The sequence below is a fragment of the Barbatula barbatula genome (assembly GCF_947034865.1).
Source record: "Barbatula barbatula genome assembly, chromosome: 12".
NCBI lineage: Eukaryota > Metazoa > Chordata > Actinopteri > Cypriniformes > Nemacheilidae > Barbatula > Barbatula barbatula.
Genome location: NC_136775.1, coordinates 16,064,347 through 16,083,908, shown reverse-complemented (window position 1 = coordinate 16,083,908; position 19,562 = coordinate 16,064,347). Strand labels below are relative to the sequence as shown.

The 19,562-nt window shown below is 45.3% G+C and overlaps 1 protein-coding gene across 1 annotated transcript; it reads left to right on the top strand.

The window, feature by feature from the left end:
* The first annotated feature begins 850 nt into the window (after positions 1 to 850).
* Positions 851 to 19,055, top strand: LOC306901373 (uncharacterized protein). Its single transcript, XM_079469058.1, has 2 exons — positions 851 to 1,156; positions 16,725 to 19,055. The coding sequence occupies exon 2, from the start codon at positions 16,798 to 16,800 to the stop codon at positions 18,478 to 18,480; it is 1,683 nt and encodes a 560-aa protein (XP_079325184.1). The 5' UTR covers positions 851 to 1,156; positions 16,725 to 16,797; the 3' UTR covers positions 18,481 to 19,055.
* The last annotated feature ends 507 nt before the right edge of the window (positions 19,056 to 19,562 follow it).

Sequence of the window (19,562 nt, the reverse complement as noted above, 5' to 3'; positions counted from 1 at the left end):
CGTTAACAATGCAAGGCTGTGGTTTCAATCCCAGGGGATTGGAGATAACTTTGTATAAATGTATAGGATAATGCAATGTAAGTCAAAAGACAGCGCTACCTAGCATTCGCAAGATATATATATTTTTCATAAAATGTATTATAACTTTGTCTGAAATTCAATTTCTGATGGTCATTATTCACACTGGGTATCTATGTATCTGATGTCCACAAGATCCTCATCAATCAACTTTTTGTGATTTGCACTCGTCACTGTGGTATTTTCTTAATGGTTTGTGCAGTTACACTGTAAATTTGTGTGTTTCAGCCTTAGTCTGAGCTTCCTAAATTGATTGTTCTGGCTGATCTCCTGTGTTTGATTTTCTACTTTGCTCTCATTCTGAGCATGTGTTTAATATTACAGTGCAGAGCCTCTGGTATACTATCATTCAGTGTCTGTTCTGTTGTAGCTTACTTAGAAATTATGTTTTGGTTCTTTAGAAACAATTAAACAGTACACATGTATCTTTTATGTACATTAATCAATTTTTATACAATACAGTTTTTTGCAAAGAGAAAGCTTTTACGCTATTTTTAACTTCTCTTCTACTGTATGTGGGGCTGTTTGTGTTTTCCCTAATGGCAAATTTTAAAATATTATAAGAGATTTTGGATATCTCCTCCAAATATAAAAATGTCTTTATTATCATCATGTTTTAAAGCAACGAGGTATAATTAAAACAGGCATTAAATGTTGTAATCCTACATATAAATAATCACGAAGAGTAAACAGAAAGCCTTGCTAAAATAAAAAATGGTAAGGTCTACGTTGCTTGATGTGACTTTTATTTTGACAACGGAAGTCTTGGGTTATCAGTTGTCCACACAAAGCCCTTTAAAACGAAAACCTACAACCATTAGGCAAGAAAGCGTAACGGCTCATTCTAACGCCGTGGCTTCAGCGGAAGACAGGATAATAGACCGGATGCTAGTTTCTGAATGGTTGGTTACGGGTTCTCCAATTGAAAGTAATTCAGACCCTTCCGTCTCTATAATAAGAGTATCTCTGGTCTTCATACGTTTACAACACACGAAGAAGACGCTGTGCTCTGTGTGTAAGAAAGCAGTTTTGCTTTGAGACTTTCCTACTTGGAGCAAGCGTCTCCGAACCCCAACCTGTAAGTAAAACATTATGTGTATTACACTTTTAAAAAGTATAGTTTTTGTGTTAAAATGTGGCTTTTTTGTTTCCAAAAAGACACTTTTGTAAACTGTAACTTTTCATCATCCAGTCACGTTGACCATAGATATGACGTTGGCACCCGGCTAACACCGTGACCGTTTGTCAGTACGCGATCCGTTCCACCTGCACGATCCGTTCTGAGCATGCGCGTTATTACGTATTAAAAATACCGTCATGTTTCCATACACTACCAATCTCTCTTTTTCTCTAATTGGTTTAATAGAGGTTTAATTCATATCATCTCTTTATTTGACAATTCTGGCAACATCTTGTCTTATGAACGCTTCATGACTGTCCATGACTTCCCTATTCCTTTTAAGGAATACAATACTGTACTTAAAGCTATTCCTACAGGTCTAGTGCAACTGATTAAAAGTCACTTATTATACAGCCAAAATGATACGAGGGAATCGGCTTTATTGTTGGATGGCATTAGCATTTATGATAAGAAATGCAATAATAAGCATATTCGCCAGGTTTTTCAAAAAAGAGATCTAATTTGCCCTAGAGGCAGATCACATTGGGCTGCCTTTGTAGAAAATACTGAATGGAGAAGAGCGTGGTTATTACCATATAGATATTTTATTCCCAACAAGTCCAAAGAAGTCCACTTTAAAATATTACATAAGATATATCCTAACATTGTAACGTTGTCCAAATATATTGATATCTCTAGTGCTTGTTCGTTTTGTGGGGATAAAGATGAAACATTAATACATTTGTTTTATTCTTGCAATTTGGTTCAGAAATTTTGGTCTAACGTATTTTCCCATCGGAATAATACCTCATACGCACTCTTTCAACTTGACAGATATTATTTGTTATTATACTGACTCCCACACATCGAAAGAATACATTTTTAACTTTTTTATTTTATTTGGCAAATTTTTCATCCATAAAAATGTATGGGGTCACCCCCTACCTTTTCTCACTTTTTGGTGGAAATAGACTCACTGCTTGAATCTTTTAGTTTATCTAAAAACAAAAAATGTAATAGATTTCTGAAATTGTATGAACAATTACTTTGTAATGGTTTTGATACTCAGGATTAGTATTATTATTGTATTATATTATTAATATAAATTCCTCATGTAAAGCTGTACGATATTTATTTTGTAATTACCCTGTAACCTTTATCTTTTATGTTACCCTTTTTGATACTCTTCTGAGTGTTCTGTATATTTGCATATGTTTCTTCAATAAAAAAAATAAATAAATAAAAAATACACTATTGGTACCGTGACGCCGGCGATGAAACATATGGCGGCATATTTTTTGTTTTGTAGGCTAACGTTTAACCTTTCACGGCGAGTCTGTTTTTAAATGTTGCTTACGTTACCATTACGATGTGTCTATGTGGTTGCCAATCTAAAATAATAGTTTTTACATGAACATAGATGATTTTGGTTACATGTGGAATAAAGTATTTTGTATCGACTGCAAATCTTCTCTTTAATCCAAACTCCATTTTGCGATTCATTGCCGTTTCATGTCTTTTTACTTTATGTTTCGATCTGAGGTCAGTATTATTGTCAAAGACGGCCTGTGCCGTTTTTATTAAAATCTGATAATACTATTAACTTTAAATGTAGTAGTTTATTAGTATGGGTCTATATAGGCTAATATATCTATCCATTTAATCTAACGTTACGATAGTGAAATAATCCCTTATATGGCGTTTACAGAAACCAATAAGGAACATAACGCGTATGTCTAACTAGACTCGATTAATTTACATGAAGAAAGAACTACAAAGTCAGGGGAAACATTACAGTATTTCCAACTGACTTGACAGAACAAAGCTGCGCAAGCGTGGAACAGATCGTCGCAAAACAAAATCATCATTTGCGCATAAGCGGTTTCTACAAGGTCGTTGTGCATATGCGCGAACGGATCGTACAGGTGGAACGGATCGTGTACTATGGATGTGTCGTCACTTTACCACCTGAGCACGCCGGAGCGCACCCCCCTAGGTGGCAAAACACTCAGCAAAATGACTGCTTACAATATCAGGAAACGCAATTCCGCTCCACATTTCAGTGTTCAGGAACACCTGATTCCTTTGTCAGTCGTAGGGAAGCCGTAAAGACTACCGGCTAGTCCAGCTGCTTGTAATTTCAGCAAATAATTGCTTATTTTAATCCTGGCTTCTTTGTTTCTCCTATATTCCTCGGCCATTTTGCTACGTGTTTTTCCACTCGGGAACGTGTCATTGCGCTCAAGGGGGGCGTGTCCTGGCGCGAAGTGATGTCTGTGCACACCCTCTACATAGTTTCTTAATCAACGTCACACGGCGTTGAATGTTGCGCCATCTTGGGAGGATGGCTGCTAGTGCGTTCAATGTTTTGTTTTTCTTATTTGATTAGGAAATAAAACTATGCTAGGTCGGTGGTATGCAGGGCCGTGCACAGACATTTTGAGGGGCAGTGGCCTAAACCAAAAATAGGGGCACTAAGGGGGTGGTTGCTTGTTAACACAAATTATCCAGTGATTAGAAAATATACAGTAAAAAAATTATTCAGCACACGCTCAAATACATTTTAGACTTTTTGGTTTGGTTTCCTTTTATGGCAAAACCTTTCTATTTGGTACCATTTGCTGAAAGATCTTAATGACCTCATCTTTTATGATTGGGATGACTTTTTCAATGGCCAAAAGCAGAAGATCAGAGAGTCGTTCTTGTCCACACACATTACGAAGTTTAGTTTTCACCAGCTTCAACTTCGAGAATGAGCGTTCAACAGGGGCTGTTGAGACAGGGAGTGTTGCAAAGATTGTCAGCCGCTTAAAAAGTGTTAGAAACACAACACGAGCATCAAACTCCTTAAATGTTTCCAAAATTTCATGGGCACTTTTTTGTGAGCTTGTGAATGAAGAGTGGAAAACGTCTCGGTTACGTATGTAACCTCTGTTCCCTGATGGAGGGAACAAGACGTTGTGTCGAAGCCGACAGATGGGGTTCGCCCTTGAGAACCAATCATCTCTGACTATTTTGAAAAGGCCAATGAAATTGGCGAATGAAATTTGCATGCCGGGCTCCGCCCCCGGATATCCGGGTATAAAGGGGAGCCGGCGTGCTCATTCATTCACCTTTTGTGCTGAGGAGCCTGAGAGCATCTCGTGACTGCTGCAGCGGACGGCTATTGTCGTGGCAAGAAGGACACAACGTCTTGTTCCCTCCATCAGGGAACAGAGGTTACATACGTAACCGAGACGTTCCCTTTCTGTCGGTCTCTCGACGTTGTGTCGAAGCCGACAGATGGGGTTCCTATGGAAAACGCCACGGCACTAGCCGCGTCACAATCTCTAGCGAAGCGACGTTGACCGGCCTGGGCGAGCCACACGTGAGCGCTATCGCGAAATTTGTAACCTTCCAGTGGGCAGGCAGGGGCTCCCAGAGCTTTTGGCAAAGATGAGTAGCCCCTGCCCTCTGCCAACTCAGACGGCCCCATTGGCGAGGGCCATCCAGTCGTAGGGCTACTGGGTAAGCGCTGTTCCTTCAATGAGGACGTGCGCTACGGAGACCACTTCCCACCCTAGGGGGGAATACAGTGGCGACACCAACATGGTCTCACCAAATAGGGGAGAACTCATGGGAGGTATGTGCGGAATGCCGCAAGGTGGATGTCCACCTGGGGGAGGTCATGGGTTGCCACGTGGGGAACCATCTCATGACGACATCTCAGACGGAACCACCCTAGTGGGGGGTTACTACGTGTGGGGCACTAGGTCCGGTTAGAGCTATATGTAATAACTCAGCTTGATACCCGGCCATAGGCGGCAGGGCTGCTCCGCCGAGCCCGCCGCCCTGAGTGCTTATTGATGGAAGGACGGACTGCCTATTCTTCACCCTTGGGGAAAGAAGGGAGGCAGCCCATAGCGCACTGATCCACCTAAGAAGGGGAAAGGCGCTATGCGCAGGCGTACGCCCCACAACTGCTGGTCTCACCTGTTGGCAAGACTCGAGCTGCCGAGTCCCCACGGAGGTTTGCAAGCCTCTGCGAGGTATAGCGTAGCCCAACCCGCAACTCTACAGATGTCTGCCAGAGAGGCGCACTGAGCCGATGCCCACGAGGAGGCCACACCCCGAGCGGAGTGTACCGTCACTCAAATGGGCACGGGCTAGGATCGGCACGCCGTAGTGACGGCGTGTGCGATCCGGCGCGACAACTCTCCTTGGAGACAGCACTCCCGTTGCTGACCTACAAAACAGACAAGAGCTGCTCAGGGCCTTGAAGCCCTCCGTGTGGTTCGAGTAGAGGCGCAATGCGCTTACTGGACACCTCACGTACAGGTTGGGTCTTTCTCCCGGTGTGGGAGCGCCTGCAAGTTCACCACCTAGTTCCCAAAGGGGGGCGGCGGAACTTTGGACACGTAAGTCGGCCGGGGTCTCAGGATCACGTGAGAGTCACCGGGCCTGAATTTTGGCAATCGGTGGACACGGAATGCTTGCAGGTGCCTCACCCTCTGGATGGACTCGAGCCCCAGCAGGAGAGCCAACCCCCCTCGCGGAACGAGGAAGGGGCTCTCGGCAGGGCCCGAAAAAAAGGGGACCCAAAGGTCCACCTTAAGGTCCCAAGAGGGTACGGGGCGCGGACGAGGCCTTAGCCCCTCGCGCCCTAGAGGAACCTAATAATCAGGTCATGCCGCCCCAGAGGCTCACCAGCAACTGGTACGTGATAACCGCGACAGCGGGTACCCACGTTCCAATGTGGAAGGGGAGATTACTCCCCAGCCTCTCCTGCAATAGGACAGCACGTTCCTGAGCGAGCAATTCCGCGGGTCTTCTCCTCGAGAAGAGCACCAGGACGAGAAGGGGCGCCACTTAAAGGCATCCAGCCTTGTGGGCATGGCCCTTGCCTGAGTGACAGTCTCCACCACTGAGGGGGGTAGGTCATCCAGGAACTCCTCGTCCCATCCAGGAGCCAGACCCAGAGGTCCGGCTCGAATGCCACAACGTGTCCACCCCCTGCGAGTAGGCCCTTCGCCAGGGGATTTGGCCAGGGGGAGTTGTCGTCAGGAGTATTAGCTCCGAGGACCAAGTGTAGTTGGGCCCGTAAGGCGCAACTAGCAGCACTTGATACTCCCTACCCAGACCTTGCACAGGACCTGCGCAATGAAGCTCACTGGGGGAACCGTAGTTCCGCTTGTCCCGCGGCCAGCTGCGCGCTAGGGCCTCCGTGTCGAGGGGGGGCCTCGACCAGGGAGTGCCCAGCGGCGCTGGGTGGTGTTCAGGGAGGCAACAGGTCCACCTGTGCCCGCCCAAACCACACCCAAGCCGGCCGCAGTGGTGGAGTCGTCACTACCCACGAGGTGTCAACTGACGAGAGAGCGCTTGGCTGTCTGGTTCAGGACACCCGGTGGCCGTGTGAAACGCAGGGGCCTTGCCACCTGCTGTCTCCACCAGGGGTGGAGTCGTCACTTCCCACGAGGCGTCAACTGTCGAGAAAGCGCTTGGCTGTCTGGTTCAGGACACCCGGTGGGCGTGTGACATGCCGGGGCTTTTCCACCTGCTGTCTCCACTGGAGGCTGCACGCTAGGGCCTCCGTGTCGAGGGGGTCCTCGTCCAAGGAATGCCCAGCGGTACTGGGTGGTGTTCAGGGAGGCGACAGGTCCCCCTGTGCCCGCCCAAACCACACCCAGGCCAGCCCGCAGGGGTGGAGTCATCACTTCCCACGGGGTGTCAACTGACGAGAGAGCGCTTGGCTGTCTGGTTCAGGACACCCGGTGGGCTTGTGACCTGCAGGGGCCTTGCCACCTGCTGTCTCCACGGGAGGAGGCGTTTTTGGGCGAGTTGCGATGACTGCAGCGAGCGAATGCCACCCTGAGGTTTAGTACGCTACGCCGGTCGTGCTGTCCGGGCCAGTATGCTGGCTCTGCACGAAAGGCCGGAGCCTCATCAGTGCAAGCAGGACAGCTAGCAACTTGAAGGCAGTGATCTGCCAACGCAGGCGGGGGCCCGTCCAGCGACCCGACACTGCGCGCCCGTTGCACACCGCACCCGCGCCCCGTAGGGAGGCGTCTGTCGTTCCACGACCGGCCTCAAGACCTGCTCGGGGTTAGGATGCGACGGCAGCAGGCGTCATGACGATACGCCTACTGCCAGTGCGCCACGCTCTCCAGGGAACTCATCTCTGTAGTCAGTGCTGTCGCGGTCCCATGTGCGTCAACCCGAGGGGGACAGGCCACCCCCGAGGACACCATGCCCAGGAGCCTCTGAAACTGATTTCAGGGGACCGCTGGCTGCTGCCTGAAAGTTCAAGCAGCTCAGCACTGACTGTGCGTGCTCGTGAGCGAGCACGCCGTCATGGAGACAGTGTTGAGTTCTCTACCAGGAAAAAGGGGAGCTCCGCGCCAGGGAGAGCTGCTCTCTTTTTCCCGGCTGACCCGTTACTGACATGCCAGCCCCTCGACAGTGCCGAGGGAAACTGTACATGAGAGTATGCGGTCAGTTGTCATGAACCACGCCTGGCCTCTGACAGACACCAGGACGCGCTTCTGCGCCTCCCGAACGGCACCCTTGCAAGGTGCTGCTCACGGTATGCAGCGACCCCTGGTTTTGGGGATGATGAAGTGTGGCTGTCGAAGCCACTGGACATCTCGGCCGAGGGGACGGTTCGATCGCCTTCGCCAGAGGGGTGGCAGCCCCGGCCTGGAGCACAGGAACATCCCTGCCTCTGCTGAGGTAAGAGGATGCCTGAAGTCCGGCGGAGGTCTGGCGAGCTGGATCGAATGCCGAGACGGACCACACTCCCAGCCACCGTGATGGTTTGAAATGCTAACCAAGCACCCAGAGACCTCACAGGGGGGGCTGCGATCTACTTCATCAACCCGCGGGGGTTGGTTCAATGACTAGCAGTGCTGTTCCCCCCGGGGGAAACAGCTCCGCTAAATCACCTGCCAGGCGATGGCGCAGCTCGACGCACCGTCGAAGCGAGAGTGCTGAGGGCTGCTTTATACTCGTCATTGCGTGCCGCCACGACGCAACGTCGAGTTGCCGAACACCATCTTACAGAGGGTGAGAGCGGCTGCAAGTGGGACCCAGAGAGAGACCTCTCCTTGTGAGAAGGCGGGGACTAGGCCCCCGAAGGGGCCCAGAAGGTGTTTGGGACACGGCAGGGACCGCCCCATTCCGACCATCCAGCAACCAGGCTGGGTCGGGCCCGATGGTTCAATCTCTCTAGGTGGTCCTTCTCTCGACGTCTTCCTCCGGGGGGCCACCTGCGGGGGCACCGGAACCGGAGTCGACGCTGGAGAAGGCCAGGGCTGCTGGGGGCAGACCACGTGCGAGACCTCGACGGCCGAAAGGCGGCCGGGTCACAGCAGGCCGGTCTGTTTCTACACTGTCAAAAGGCTGCTGGAGCAGTCCTTGACAGCGCCACCAATCAGCCGACCTTGCGAGAGGGGAGTCGGGAAAGTGGCCTTTCTCGAGCTCGCCCCCCTGCGCAAGATTGGGTCCGAGGCATTTTTCCGGGCCACTGATGTGGACATCGTCCGACCCAGCCTGCGCTGCCACCGCGGTCCCCGGAGGGCCAGTCGGCGGCGGCACTACTTGGGTCGGTCTTACCCCGTGGGGCTCTCTTTAGCGCCCTGGCCTGCAGGGTGGCCATGGCGTAAGAGTGGAGGCAGCTTGGTCCACGGCACTGCCAGCCTCAACACCAGAGATGTCGAGACCTTACATGCCCTGGACGGTGAGCCTAGGTCAAGCTCCCCAGGTGGCCGCCGTCTGCGGATACCCGCGACTGCATGCTCCACCCAGGGTGCATTGACATAGTCCCTAGCTGCCTCCCCGCCCCGAGGGAAGAGAGGGCGATAGAGTCAGCTAGACGGAAGCGCGCCGAAGGGGGCGCTCCAGGTCCTACTGAACTCCTTATGCAGCTCGGTAAAACTTGGCACTTGAGCCGGGCCCAATGTGCGAGTACCCAGCCGCGAGCACCAGGGCTGCACCGCAACCCGACGCTCACGGCGGTCCGAGCGAGCATGGCTGACATCTTGACGTCTGCTCTCACCTGTGCTCGACCTCCCGAGGGAGGGAGCTTCAGGGAATCGCCAGAGTCTGATGCCAGCAGGTCGCGCTCCGATGTTGCAAGAGACACCTCATCTCCACGGCTCGTGTCCGAGCGCGTGGCTGAGGAATAAGATGGCTTAGGACCATCCTTGGGGACCTGCTAAACAAGCGAGACGGGGCGCGAGCGGTCCGCGAGCCGACCGGCTGACGGATTAACGCTCACGATAATCCCCACATCACCCTCGCTGCTCGCCGCCGCTGACGGCAGGGCCGTAGCCGCTGCGGTCACAGAACGGGAAGCAAACGAGGTGGTGGCTTGCTCTTGACAGAACATAGCCAACGTGACGCAACGTCTGAATAGCCGTCCGCCCGCAGTGACGCAACGTCTGACTAGCCATCCGCGCGCAGTGACGCAACGTCTGAATAGCCATCCGCGCGCCGTGCGGGCAGGACGAATCCATGAGGCTACCACAGTGGTCGGACCCCCGAACACTTGCGGCAACCACCGTGTCCGTCCCCGTCCTCGATGAGTGTACTGCACCCAAGAGATCAGCGGGCAATGCCACGCTGAGGAAATTGCTCTTTTAGAAAAATACCTCAGGAACTGCCAGGACGCCCAGGGGAATCTCCGCTGCACCGCGTCGTAGAAACCGGCAATTCGAAGAATGTCATCAGATGCGAAGGCTCCGAAGCACAAAAGGTGAATGAATGAGCACGCCGGCTCCCCTTTATACCCGGATATCCGGGGGCGGAGCCCGGCATGCAAATTTCATTCGCCAATTTCATTGGCCTTTTCAAAATAGTCAGAGATGATTGGTTCTCAAGGGCGAACCCCATCTGTCGGCTTCGACACAACGTCGAGAGACCGACAGAAAGGGAACTCTCCATTTCTTCCTGTTCTGCGTCCGTCGCTTCCCTCTCTGTCTCATTGCATTGCCTTTCTTTCTCATTCTGAACTTTTCCTGTCTCTGGCTCAGTTCCAAGACCTTCACTTTTACTCTGTTGAGTTGATTCTGAGGCAGTTTCATCTTAATAAAGAGAATGAATAACAATCATATTTTAAACGCAAGTGTTTGGCTTAGTGCTAATTCAATTTATGTTCTTGTAATATAACTACTATTCCATTCAAATAATTTAATGTCTATCTTTGTTGTTATCAAACTCTAGCATATTCAGAATCCTTTACTGTCAGCCAGTTTAACAACACTTACCTGTAAGTGGCAATAGGCTCTCCCTCATGTGCCCGTCTCCCATTCGGACCGACGTTGGTTCGAAGCCCATGCGGGGCGAACAACTTTAATTTCGGTGCAGCTTGCAATCTGATTTGAGATTTTATTGTTAAACATTGATCGTTTTTTGTTTTGCTATTCTGTTTACTGAAGAAAAGTTTGCACCTTTAGGGGGGGATTATCATAATGGAAGTATGCTTAGGGCACCAAAATGGCTAGCAGCGGCCCTGATTACACGCAGACTAATACATTTCAAATGTTTATTTATTTTAATTGTGATGATTATAACTGACAACTAATGAAAATCCCAAATTGATAAAGCGTTTTAATCTCAAAGACAAAGCATTTTCTCATAAAGTTAATAGATGCAGGTATTAAAGTTACAGTGCAGTAGATGAGTTAATGCAGTTATTAAAGTTACAGTGCAGTAGATGAGTTAATGCAATTATTAAAGTTACAGTGCAGTAGATGAGTTAATGCAGTTATTAAAGTTACAGTGCAGTAGATGAGTTAATGCAGTTATTAAAGTTACAGTGCAGTTGATGAGTTAATGCAGTTATTAAAGTTACAGTGCAGTAGATGAGTTAATGCAGTTATTACAGTTACAGTGCAGTAGATGAGTTAATGCAGTTATTAAAGTTACAGTGCAGTAGATGAGTTAATGCAGTTATTAAAGTTACAGTGCAGTAGATGAGTTAATGCAGTTATTAAAGTTACAGTGCAGTAGATGAGTTAATGCAGTTATTAAAGTTACAGTGCAGTAGATGAGTTAATGCAGTTATTAAAGTTACAGTGCAGTAGATGAGTTAATGCAGTTATTAAAGTTACAGTGCAGTTGATGAGTTAATGCAGTTATTAAAGTTACAGTGCAGTAGATGAGTTAATGCAGTTATTAAAGTTACAGTGCAGTAGATGAGTTAATGCAGTTATTAAAGTTACAGTGCAGTAGATGAGTTAATGCAGTTATTAAAGTTACAGTGCAGTAGATGAGTTAATGCAGTTATTAAAGTTACAGTGCAGTAGATGAGTTAATGCAGTTATTACAGTTACAGTGCAGTAGATGAGTTAATGCAGTTATTAAAGTTACAGTGCAGTAGATGAGTTAATGCAGTTATTACAGTTACAGTGCAGTAGATGAGTTAATGCAGTTATTACAGTTACAGTGCAGTAGATGAGTTAATGCAGTTATTACAGTTACAGTGCAGTAGATGAGTTAATGCAGTTATTAAAGTTACAGTGCAGTAGATGAGTTAATGCAGTTATTAAAGTTACAGTGCAGTAGATGAGTTAATGCAGTTATTACAGTTACAGTGCAGTAGATGAGTTAATGCAGTTATTAAAGTTACAGTGCAGTAGATGAGTTAATGCAGTTATTAAAGTTACAGTGCAGTAGATGAGTTAATGCAGTTATCACAGTTACAGTGCAGTAGATGAGTTAATGCAGTTATTAAAGTTACAGTGCAGTAGATGAGTTAATGCAGTTATTACAGTGTTAATGCAGTTATTAAAGTTACAGTGCAGTAGATGAGTTAATGCAGTTATTAAAGTTACAGTGCAGTAGATGAGTTAATGCAGTTATTACAGTGTTAATGCAGTTATTAAAGTTACAGTGCAGTAGATGAGTTAATGCAGTTATTAAAGTTACAGTGCAGTAGATGAGTTAATGCAGTTATTAAAGTTACAGTGCAGTAGATGAGTTAATGCAGTTATTAAAGTTACAGTGCAGTAGATGAGTTAATGCAGTTATTACAGTGTTAATGCAGTTATTAAAGTTACAGTGCAGTAGATAAGTTAATGCAGTTATTAAAGTTACAGTGCAGTAGATGAGTTAATGCAGTTATTACAGTGTTAATGCAGTTATTAAAGTTACAGTGCAGTAGATGAGTTAATGCAATTATTAAAGTTACAGTGCAGTAGATGAGTTAATGCAGTTATTAAAGTTACAGTGCAGTAGATGAGTTAATGCAGTTATTACAGTTACAGTGCAGTAGATGAGTTAATGCAGTTATTACAGTTACAGTGCAGTAGATGAGTTAATGCAGTTATTAAAGTTACAGTGCAGTAGATGAGTTAATGCAGTTATTAAAGTTACAGTGCAGTAGATGAGTTAATGCAGTTATTACAGTTACAGTGCAGTAGATGAGTTAATGCAGTTATTAAAGTTACAGTGCAGTAGATGAGTTAATGCAGTTATTAAAGTTACAGTGCAGTAGATGAGTTAATGCAGTTATCACAGTTACAGTGCAGTAGATGAGTTAATGCAGTTATTAAAGTTACAGTGCAGTAGATGAGTTAATGCAGTTATTACAGTGTTAATGCAGTTATTAAAGTTACAGTGCAGTAGATGAGTTAATGCAGTTATTAAAGTTACAGTGCAGTAGATGAGTTAATGCAGTTATTACAGTGTTAATGCAGTTATTAAAGTTACAGTGCAGTAGATGAGTTAATGCAGTTATTAAAGTTACAGTGCAGTAGATGAGTTAATGCAGTTATTAAAGTTACAGTGCAGTAGATGAGTTAATGCAGTTATTAAAGTTACAGTGCAGTAGATGAGTTAATGCAGTTATTACAGTGTTAATGCAGTTATTAAAGTTACAGTGCAGTAGATAAGTTAATGCAGTTATTAAAGTTACAGTGCAGTAGATGAGTTAATGCAGTTATTACAGTGTTAATGCAGTTATTAAAGTTACAGTGCAGTACATGAGTTAATGCAGTTATTAAAGTTACAGTGCAGTAGATGAGTTAATGCAGTTATTAAAGTTAATACACACAGAACTACACAGTTCTGTAGTGCAAATCAATTTAGGGTTTTTCAGTAGTTGTCAGTTATAATAATCACAATTAAAATAAACATTTGAAATGTATCAGTCTGCGCGTAATGAATGAATATAATATATAAGTTTCAATTTTTGAATGGAAATACTGAAATACATCAACTTTTTGATGATATCCTAATGATATGACCAGCACCTATGGTTTCAGTAAGCCTGCCATCTAGTGGTAGTTCTCATTTTTTGCACGGTTGCGCATGGATCTGCAGTTGCGTGTGTGTGGATTGTCCAATGCAAAACCGCGTAAAGAAAGTCTCAAAATCCAAGTGAACCGAACAGGATGTATGTACGGGCGTCACAGGATCCACAAATGCGCACATTCTTATTGACATGCACAAATTCAGATAAATTAATATGAGGGAGAACTACCCAAACTGCTATCCAATCATAGCAGTGGGCGTTTACTTCCAAGTATTCTATGCGACATGCCCATTCAAACAGAGCATTTCTCCATCCAGCCTTAAAACCAGGGTAGAAAAAAGCCTATTACTTATTTATTTTGATGTTTTCGAATGTAAAAACCATGCAAACTTCATAAGTAGAACTTCATAAGTAGAACAACAGTATACAATAATACAAACGGCCAGTTCAGCACACCTTAAACCCGTGTGTTAGGTTCCAGTGATTGTAAGGTCTAGTTGTTATTTTGTGTTCACTAGTTCCTGCCCTTTGTTTCCGTGGATGTTACCCTGTTTACCTTCTGTTGGATTCACCTGTTTGCATTAAAACCTCCTGTTTCACCTCAGTTCACGAGTGGCATTGTTCGTTTGTCTGTGTTGTGTTACAGTTTGCTTCATTGATTTATCCTGGAGTACATTTACATTTAGTCATTTAGCAGACACTTTTATCCAAAGCGACTTACAGATGAGGAAACCCTGGATGCAATTATAACAGCATAGGCAACAAAATACATAAGTGCATCAAAACTAGTCCATTAAAGCATAGCACAGTATACAAAGCTAAGAATAGTGAGGTTGGTATTTCTTTTTTTTATAAGAAGAAAAGGAAAAGAATTAGGTTAAATCAATCAATGACGCGTTGACGGAAGAGATGCATTTTCAGGCGTTTTTTTAAAGATGGCAACAGAGTCTGCTGATCTTGTAACAGCAGGTAGATCATTCCACCAATGTGGAACAGATCCAGAGAAGGTACAGGAGAGTGACTTTTTTTCCTTTTTGGGATGGTACCACGGCTTTGAACTTTATGCGGGCGACAACAGGGAGCCAGTGTAACCTGATGAAGAGCAGAGTTACATGCACTCTCTTCGGTTCATTGAAGACCACTTTTGCCGCCGCATTCTGGATCATCTGCAGAGGTTTGATTGTGCAAGCAGGAAGTCCAGCCAGAAGCGCATTGCAATAATCCAGTTTGGACAGGACAAGAGCCTGGACTAGGACTTGTGTAGCGTGCTCTGATAGGAAAGGTCTAATTTTCCTAATGTTGTAGAGGATGAATCTACAGGACCGGGTGGTGCTGGCAACATGACTTGTGAGTTTAAGCCGATCATCGCTTACCACCCCCAGGTTTCTGGCTGTGCTGGACGGTGTAATAGTTAATGAGCCTAGTTGAATGGCAAGATTGTGGTGAATCTTTGGGTTGGCTGGGATCACAAGCAGTTCTGTTTTTGCAAGGTTCAGCTGCAGGTGATGATCCTTCATCCAAAGCGAGATGTCACTCAGGCATGCTGCGATGCGAGCAGAGACCTTTGGATCGTCCGGTTGAAATCACAAGTAGAGTTGTGTCATACGCATAGCAGTGATAGGAGAAGCCATGCTTCTGAATGATCGAGCCGAGGGATTTCATGTAAATGGAGAAGAGTAGCGGTCCAAGCACTGAGCCCTGTGGCACCCCTCACGGATACTCTGAATGACCTACCCGAGAAGTAGGACTCGAACCATTGCAACGCCATTACAGAGACACCCTTCGCACTGAGAGAAGATAGGAGAATGTGATGATTCACAGTGTCAAAAGCAGCTGACAGATTCAGTAGGATGAGCACAGATGACATGGATGATGCGTTTGCCAGTCTCAGGGCTTCGGTGACTGAGAGCAGTGCAGTCTCTGTGGAATGACCGCTCTTGAAACCAGACTGATTGCTGTCCAGGAGGTTGTTTCGCATGAGAAATGAGGAGAGCTGATTGAACACAACTCGCTCCAGAGCTTTGGCAATGAAGGGAAGATGGGAAACCGGCCTGTAGTTTTCTAGCAGTGTTGGGTTAAGGGTGGGTTTCTTCAGTAGTGGTGTGATGCGGGCCTCTTTGAACGCTGTTGGAAATGTCCCAGTGGTGAGCGAAGAGTTGATGATGTGGGTCAGAGCAGGCACAACCAGAGCAGGACCGCAGGTTGCGCCGGAAAGTGACCATCGGTAAGACATATGCGATGACCGGAGCGGTGAGGTCGAGGGTGACGATGAGGTGATCGGACGTGTGCAGTGGGGTGACCCGAGTTATGAGTGGAGCAGTACCTTGTGAAGATCCTATCTAGATGGTGTCCAGACTTGTGGGTTGCTGATGTGAAAACCTGCTTGAGGAGAAATGATGCAGTCAGGTTAATGAAGTCAGCAGTCTGTGGCTTTCCAATGTGGATGTTGAAGTCTCCTAGTACCACCAGAGGAGTACCATCCTCAGGGAAGGATGAAAGAAGCACATCCAGCTCCTCCAAGAAACGTCCAAGCTCAACTGGGGGACGATAGATAACTACAAAATGACTTTTAACAGGGTGGGTGATAGTAACAGCATGAAACTCAAAGGAGCTGTTGTCGCACAAGGGTGTTAGCTGTTTGAATTTCCAGTCTTTGGGGATAAGTAGACCGGTGCCTCCGCCCCTTCCTGTGATGCGAGGGCTGTGGGAGAAAGTGTGGTTATGGTAGAGGTACAAAAGAAGTGCAATACTCAAGTCCCGTCGGTGTGTCTCGACACTCTTCGGTCTTCACACGATGAGGCCTGCACGCAACCGCTACCGCAGACGCGTGTTGAATTAGCAATTTACAGCAATAATAACAGCTTTAAACAGCATTTAAGTTCAGAAATACATAAGAAATTTATTTTACACGCAGCTTGTCGTAAGTGAGAGAGAGAGAGAGACTCAAGCATCTGTCTGCTCACGCTCTGTGTTTGAGCTGCCAATCTGAGTTACATCGACCAATGATAAATAAACAATAAATTCATACTATATTAAAATTGCACATAGGCTGAGATGTATTCTGTATTTATCAATCAAGTATTAAAAAAATTGAATTGTATTTAAAACACGAAATGTAAACTAATTTATATTAACGTTTTAATTTCCTGGTTTTTAAACCACTGTTATAGAAGTATATCGCATATCTCAGATTTTATTATTTTATGTTTATTATTTGGAAATGACAGAAGAAAATCAAAAACATTCAAATGTAATCTATAATATTAAAAACATAGTTATTTTGGTCCATTTCAGATTCGTTGAAGGATAAAGTCATGAACTGAATGAAGTGAAGAAACATCAGTGTCAGAATCCTCGGAATCCTGAAATGCAAGAAATGGCTTCAAGTAGTTTACAGACAAACAAGATTCTCTTTCCAAAAAGAAAGCAAAGAACACAAGCAGGCACCTCTTACAACTGTCCTCAGTGTGGAAAGAGTCACAAATACAAATCAAAGCTTGACAGTCACATGAAAATTCACAGTGAAGAGCATCTATACACATGTCCTCACTGTGGAAAGAGTTTTAGACTGAAAAGTTATCTTGAGGTACACATGAGAATCCACAGTGGAGAACGTCCATTCACATGTCCTCAGTGCGGAAAGAGTTTCAAACACAAACATCATCTTGAGAAGCACAAGAGAATTCACACTGAAGAACGTCCATACACATGTCCTCAGTGTGGAAAGAGTTTCAAACACCAACAGAATCTTGTGGTGCACATAAAAATTCACACAGAAGAGCATCTATACAAATGTCCTCAGTGTGGAAAGAGTTTTACACGAAAATCAAGTCTTCAAGGGCACATGAGAATTCACACTGGAGAACGTCCATACTCATGTCCTCAGTGTGGAAAGAGTTTCACACAGAAATCAAGTCTTGAGGTGCACATGAGAATTCACACTGAAGAGTGTCCATATACATGTCCTCAGTGTGAAAAAAGATTCAACCACAAACACAATTTTGAGGCGCACGTGAGAACTCACACTGGAGAGCAGCCATACTCATGTCCTCAGTGTGAAAAGAGTTTCAAACACAAACACAATTTTGAGGCGCACGTGAGAACTCACACTGGAGAGCGCCCATACACATGTCCTCAGTGTGAAAAGAGTTTCAACCACAAACATAATTTTGAGGCGCACGTGAGAATTCACACTGGAGAGCGCCCATACTCATGTCCTCAGTGTGGAAAGAGTTTCAACCACAAACACAATTTTGAGGCGCACGTTAGAATTCACACTGGAGAGCGCCCATACGCATGTCCTCAGTGTGAAAAGAGTTTCAAACACAAACACAATTTTGAGGCACATTTTCGAACTCACACTGGAGAGCGCCCATACATATGTCCTCAGTGTGAAAAGAGTTTCAAACACAAACAGAATCTTGTGGTGCACATGAGAACTCACACTGGAGAGCAGCCATACTCATGTCCTCAGTGTGGGAAGAGTTTCAAACACAAACAGAATCTTGTGGTGCACATGAGAACTCACACTGGAGAGCGCCCATACGCATGTCCTCAGTGTGGAAAGAGTTTTAACCACAAATACAATTTTGAGGCGCACGTGAGAACTCACACTGAAGAGCGCCCATACACATGTCCCCAGTGTGGAAAGAGTTTCAAACACAAACAGTCTCTTGGGGTGCATGTGAGAATTCACACTTTGGAGCATCCATATTCATGTCTTCAGTGTGGAAAGGAATTTGTACAGAAATCAAATCTTGAGGCACATATGAGAATTCACACTGGAAAGAACTCATACACATGTCCTCAGTGTGAAAAGAATTTCATGCAAAAATCAAATCTTAAAACACACATGAGAATTCACACTGGAGTGTGTCCATACACATGTCCTCAGTGTGATAAAAGTTTTAAACATAAACATCATCTTGAGAGGCACACAAGAATTCACACTGGAGAACGTCCATACACATGTCCTCAGTGTGAGAAAAGTTTTAAACATAAACATCATCTTGAGAGGCACACAAGAACTCACACTGGAGAGCGCACATAAAAATGTTGGAAAGTAATTCCAACAGGCACTATCAAAGAGACCCTGTGACTGAGACTTTTATTATGACATTAACATTACATACATTTCTGTTGTTAATAATGTTAATTATTCTATGTGTGTATGCCTTGTCTCTTGTGTTGTTCTAGTAATACAAGTGCTCAATGTTGACAAAAGTGTTTATTTGTATGGTTCATTCAGCTAATGGAACAAAAAAGACACACTGAACACAGGTTGATATATTCATTTGTTTTGAGGTTTATGTATGTTGAATACACAAGCAAACCGTTTGTACTGTACTTTTGTAATGGGTCGTCTTTCCAAGGTCAAATCCGGGACTGTGTAAATGTCGCCATTTAACTCTTTCCTTATATTAAAAGACATAGTTTAACTGGTTAGTTCAATGGTGTAATGTTACTTTTTGTTTTGAAAATGTTTAGTTTTGCATCATCTATAATACTTCTTTGCCTAAAATGTTTATGCAATGCTAAAACACAACAGTCTGTTTCTTTTCATGCATTCAAATGACCCCTTTTCCGGTTTTCTTTGTTTTGTCCCATTAAAGGCATATTTCACCCAAATATGAACATTATGTCGTTTTTTACTCATTTTCTGCTAAGAATATCAAGAATCCACAATGTAATTTTTTTTTATTTCAAACCTCGTATCCTGAAAATGAACAAATTCTCAAATGGCTTGCTTTGGACAAATGCTCATAAGTAGACGTTTATGAGTCATCATGGGGTGCATTTTTGTGCAGTGGTTCTCAAACTGGGGGCTCAAAGATGGATCCAGGGGGGCTCGAATTTTATTAGAATTATTTTATAGAATATAGAAATTTATCATAAATTTTATGCAATCAGACATCATAAAATAAGACCATCTTCCAAAAGAATTGATGTTCCAGTGTTGTTCCTTCATTCATTCATTTTCTTCCGCTTATCCGGGTCGCGGGGCAGCAGTCTAAGCAGAGATGCCCAGACATACCTCACCCTAGACACTTCCTCTAGCTCTTCCGGGGGGACACCGAGGCGTTCCCAGGCCAGCCAGGAGACATAGTCTCCGGAACAGATGCCCAAGCCACC